We start from the raw sequence: 5,606 nt of genomic DNA, 5'->3' as shown, positions 1-5,606 counted from the left end.
CTTGAAGTGTAAACTTGTTTAATAAACCATATCTTTCATTTTCGATTTTTAATTCACGTAGTCCGGGAACTTTCCGGACAAACTGTGTAAATACTTAAATAATAAATTAAAACTTGATTTAATGCTACCAAAAATTATTTTTCTCTGTATTGTAAACTACAAACAATTAGTTCTTTAAAAAATCTGTTTTACAAAAGAAGTGATATCAAAAAGTAACATTAAGTAAACTTTTGTTTGTTTTATAATTATATTATACTACAAAAAATATCTAGAAAATCTCTTCTATAAAAGAAGTGATATATAACTACTACAAATTTATCTACACAAAATCTATTCTACAAAAGACGTAATATATATTATAATAATAATAAAGTTGTTTTGCATTAAATATGTTTTATTAAAAAACCTTTTTTTTTTGGTACACTTGTGTGTTCTAGTAAATGGTTTTGTAAATATTTACGAAAAATACCGTTTTGATAGGTTACTTGTTAGTTTCACCAACAAATCGATGTTATAGATAACGTTTTGTTATCTATAACATCGAGTACTTCGGATATACGTAGATTGTCTGAACAGTTTTGAGCCTAACATAAAAACAAGTATTTTTTCGGTCAAATTCAATTTGATCTTTAACGATCCTCGTAAAACGTGATCTATAAAGTCTACATAAATTTTTGAGTTTTTACACAAATATCTTAAAATTATATTTGGGAGATATACGGGGTCTTTCATACATGAGATGCAAGTATAGCATCCTGTATGATTTTAAGAATTGAAAATTTCAATTCAAAAATTCACGGGTAAAAATTTACATGTGAACATATATATAAATACATTTGCACATATATAAATATGTACGCATGTATATATAAAAATATACATATGTATGTATATATGCATGTATGCATGTATGCATATATATAAAAGTATAATTTGGCATAACATTCTTCAAAAACAGCTCTTATGATCTTATTCATATTTTCTTAGTTCAAAATTATATATATAAAGTTTTTTTAATTGGCGTTACTACTGTGTTATTATTATAATATATATTATGTCTTTTGTAGAATACATATAAATGTTGTAGATAAATTTGTAGTAGTTAGGGGAAAAATGGCATGAAAGAGCCAGGTTTTGAAAGAGCCATTTTCAATTATTCGGCAGTTTCTGAACAAATCTCACAGAAGTTTTATATAGCATCAATAGACGTGTGTCATCCACAAACATTTGACAGATTATTGAAAATAAATAGCGCCGGTGCATTGTATTAAAGATTTTGTCATTGAAAAGTAAATTTTTAGGTTTTATTTCTTCGTTTTTTAACATTTTTGTGTAAAGAAATAATATAAAAATTATTATATCACAATTTTATATATGTATTTATAAAGTCTCCTAAATATGTAAATATTTCTCATTCATAGCGTTAATTTGATAGTGTATTTTGAGATTATAATTTTTAAGAGGAAAAGTTTTGAAAAAGCCGGCTACCAAACAATCAAAAAATCATCTTAATAAAGCATCTAGCTCTGACAGTGAATGTAACGATAATTTGTCTTCAGATTCTGATAAAATATTATCAAAAATAAAAAAAAAAGAAACTAGAAAAAGAAAATAATAATAATAATTGTATAGTGCGCACTAAACGTTATAAAAAGAGTAAGCAAATATGGTTTCAGTGTAAACTTTATTCTGATTGGACATATAAAAAATGTGGGATAAAAAAGATACTAAATTATTTTTGTCAAACTTTCTACTAAAGATACCTAAGAAATTAAGTTTTTTTTTTCAATTCTAAGTTTAAAAGTTGTTTTAAAAGTTTGAGTAAAATAGTAAACGTTACTTAGAGTTAAGTAAAAACTATATAAATTTACGTTGATGGTTTTGTTAATTTTGGAGAGATTGTTATGAAACTAGTTTTAGCATTTTGGTTAAATATTGTTTGTTAGTAATTATATTACTGTTTTGTTAACAATTGTATTAATGTCTATTAAGAATTTGTTTATTATTTTGTTTATAAACAGTTAAAGATTCTTGTTATAAGAAGTCGGCTCTTTTATAACATTCGATGAATTTTACTTTTCTTTTAAGTGAAAATATGTTTATTAAGCTTGTTAGATTTTGTCTTTTTGTTTATTAACTACCACAAACAAATAAGTAACCTACAAATTGAAACAACAAACGTTATGTTTGATTGCTTTTTAAATAGTTTTTTTGGCTCCATACTAAAACTGGCTTTTTCATGCCACTCTTCCCGTATATATTACTTCTTTTGTAAAAGAAACTTTGTGGATGTTTTGTAGTTTATTATAATGTAATATATTATAATTATAAAACAAACAAAAGTTAACTTGGTGTTACTTTTTGATATCACTTCTTCTGTAAACCAGATTTGTGTAAAGAAATAATTGTTTGTAGTTTACAATACAGAGAAAAATAATTTTTTGTAGCATTACATCAAGTTGTAATTTTATTATTTGAATACAATACGTGTAGTGCGTATACTTGGCGCCAGTTTTTTTTTTTTTTTAAAGTTTTTGAGATATTACACATTTTGTATTTTGCAATATTATCGGAACATTTTTTCTCGCCGGCATTCATTATATACCACTGGAGCGATAAAACAATACAAGTTTTTGACACAGTTGTTATTTGGCTGGGAACCGAAAATTATTATATAAATGACTCATGTTTCGAAGTTCAAATAATTTGCGTTCATTATTTATACGACTTCAAAGTGTAACGAAACTCGCGGCAGTACGGGTCCGTCTTTCAATTCGTAAATACCTACTTCCTTTCACCTGAAGATAGATACTTAGAAAATTATTTGTATATCGTGAACAGAAAATCACATAATGAGTGTTAGCAGTGTTTATGATTATCTTATGATTGACTTAGCAGGTAAATATTTCTCATTAATTGGGTCAATTTGATTTTTTATATACATAGTGCTCTGAAAATTTTTAATGTGCATATAAATGCTGATGCGTTTACTTTTGACACGTACTATGTAAAAAATTTTTCTAAGTTATATATTCTCAGAAGGTTGTAGTTATTGCTTGTTGTGTATTAAAAAAAATTATTAAAAATAGTCAGTGCTCGGTGTCTTGATAAAAAATAATGTATGTAATTGTGCGTACATAATTTTTTAGTCGCTCAAATCAATCAGTGTAAAGTAACTATTCGCTACTAAAACGATGAACACTCAATTTGAAATAATTTTTGACGGTATTTAATTATTGTTGTTGTTATAATACTTGCGTCTTGACACAATACTTTTCTTACAAAACTTTTTGTGCTACACATTTTTATTAAAAAAGAATCGTGTTTGTATATTACCACAAAATGTGTAATATCTTAAAAAATTTATCTTTTTAAAAAAAGATACGAACAGGCGCCAAGTACACACACAACACGCATTGTATTTAAATTAAAATCTTAATTCAAACTGTTTTTTATTTATACAATTGAGATTAAAATAAAAGTGACTAGTTTTTGACGGTTTTGAAATATTGCTCAGTGAAAATCTTTCCTCTTCTCAAATATCTGAAATTCGCGTATTTAGAGACACAGTGTGCTCACATATTTGAGCGCGATTTCGTTGCGCGTGAACTTGGCGCGAGGCATTGCCGTCTTCTGATATTTATTAATTTATAACTTGTTCATTATACAATTTAATGTATATATGTATGTATATCGAAATGTTTAATATTTACGAGTTAAATGCTCATTGAAACATTCGTACTACAATTTACGGTTTATACGAGCCTACCTGCTCGGTGTTCGTGTAATTATAAATATAGTTTAAAAAGATCTACTGGCCGAGATGTCTTTTTCGGAATGAAGATTTTATTTTCCCCAAAAGAGGATAAAATGAATATTTCACATATTTGTGATGCAAATATTATTTAAATTTTCGAATAAAATACTTTACTTGTATTGTTGATATGTATTAAAGTATACGACTTTGAAAACTTTTACAACATATTTATAATCGCACAAACACCCAATATGTAAATAAAAAGCCTAATTTTTAGTGTGTTTAATGAGTGTTGCATAGAAAAATTTATTTTAAATATTGTACTGCATTTTTATTTGTAGATCCGGTCACGCGTAATTGGGCGTTAGTAGAAACGCCATTCCCAATAATAATTATAACCTTTGCTTACTTGTATTTTGTACTTTACGCCGGACCAAGTTACATGAAGAATCGACAATCGTTTAATTTGAGGATTTTTATATTATTTTATAACGTATTTCAAATTCTTGCTAATGCGTGGCTGGTGCACAGTTACGTATCTGCCGGATGGTTTACTAAATATAGCATAAAATGTAGTAATAATAATGATCTGACGAGTACAAATGGTTCAAAGGTATGTTTTTATGTTAACTATTTGTCACATATTTGTCTGCAAAAACAATGTAATTACTACATTTTCTTTTCTCACTTTAAACATGTAATAATTAATATTTATCAAATTTGTACATTTCAGCTAATAATTATTTCATGGTGCGTTTTAGTATTGAAACTAATTGATTATATCGAAACCTGTGTATTTGTTTTACGAAAAAAACAAAATCAAATTACTACGTTGCATTTATATCATCATATGTCTACTGTCTTTACTGGATGGTATTTCCTCAAATATATAGTGGAACCCAGACTAACATTTGTGTGTTTAATTAATTGCTTTATACATGTTATCATGTATATATATTACTTTATTGCAGCATACAGCACAACCATGCAACAAAAAGTATCTGGTTTTAAACCTTATGTTACGAAATTACAAATGGTAAGTTCTACAGTATATATATAAGTTTGTAAAGAAGGCATATATTACGCATGTATCATATAAAACAAAGTTTTCACATTATATTTTACAATTGAACTTCATACATCATAATATTGTTACTACCTGTTCACTTAATTAGACGAATTTGTACTTTAATTAGTTTTAACTTTTTATGGTAAATTTATACACAACAATATATTTTGAAATTATAATTTTTAGATAATATAAAATATTTGTATAATATATCATTATAAATGCGTGATTATTAATATAGTTTCTATTCACAACATTATAGACGCAGTTTGTTGCACTGATATACTATGGACTACAGGCTTTCCTAGATCCAGAATGCAAAGTACCACAGCGAGCAGAAGCATTTTTATTCGTATTTCTTTTGAACATGCTACTATTTCTCTACTTATTTTATGACTTTCATAAAAAGACATATGGCACAAAACAGAAACAGAAAACTGCAAAACACGAAGAATAAAATTTATGTATGTAACAAACAGGGTTGAGAAGTAACACGTTACTTGTAACGTCGTTACCGTTACAGTTACTTTGTAAATGTACGCTAAAATTAGTGGCCGTGAGAGTTAGAAATAAAATACAATAAGATATGAGATAGCCGCTTCTCTTTATTTCAAATCACATCATTATAACATGTTAAATTGAGAGTAACCAAGTGTTTTACTAACATTCAATTTCCTAGCCAGTTCTTTGCGATAGATGTGAAATTTTATCTAAAACTTTCTGCAGATTTTTATGTTTAAACTTCTTTCTCTGCATGTAGGATAAGACCAAGCGTTTTCT

At 26.8% G+C, this 5,606-nt stretch overlaps 1 protein-coding gene across 3 annotated transcripts; it reads left to right on the top strand.

Annotated features, from left to right (window-relative positions):
* The first annotated feature begins 2,772 nt into the window (after window positions 1-2,772).
* On the top strand, window positions 2,773-5,297 carry LOC109861512 (elongation of very long chain fatty acids protein AAEL008004-like). Of its 3 annotated transcripts, XM_020441193.1 has the most exons (5): window positions 2,773-2,898; window positions 4,099-4,370; window positions 4,491-4,630; window positions 4,729-4,793; window positions 5,089-5,297. In XM_020441193.1, exons 1-4 carry the CDS (start codon window positions 2,853-2,855, stop codon window positions 4,766-4,768), a joined length of 498 nt encoding a protein of 165 aa, XP_020296782.1. In that variant the 5' UTR covers window positions 2,773-2,852; the 3' UTR covers window positions 4,769-4,793; window positions 5,089-5,297. The 3 variants fall into 3 exon arrangements, with proteins under 3 accessions (XP_020296782.1, XP_020296781.1, XP_020296783.1); XM_020441192.1 differs by having other exon boundaries at window positions 4,491-4,793; XM_020441194.1 differs by lacking the exons at window positions 4,099-4,370; window positions 4,491-4,630.
* The last annotated feature ends 309 nt before the right edge of the window (window positions 5,298-5,606 follow it).

The sequence above is a fragment of the Pseudomyrmex gracilis genome, unplaced genomic scaffold (genome assembly GCF_002006095.1).
Source record: "Pseudomyrmex gracilis isolate BER0280 unplaced genomic scaffold, ASM200609v1 scaffold_806, whole genome shotgun sequence".
NCBI classification, from domain to species: Eukaryota; Metazoa; Arthropoda; class Insecta; order Hymenoptera; family Formicidae; genus Pseudomyrmex; species Pseudomyrmex gracilis.
Note: the sequence above shows the minus strand (reverse complement) of the source record. Positions and strands in the feature narration are given on the sequence as shown.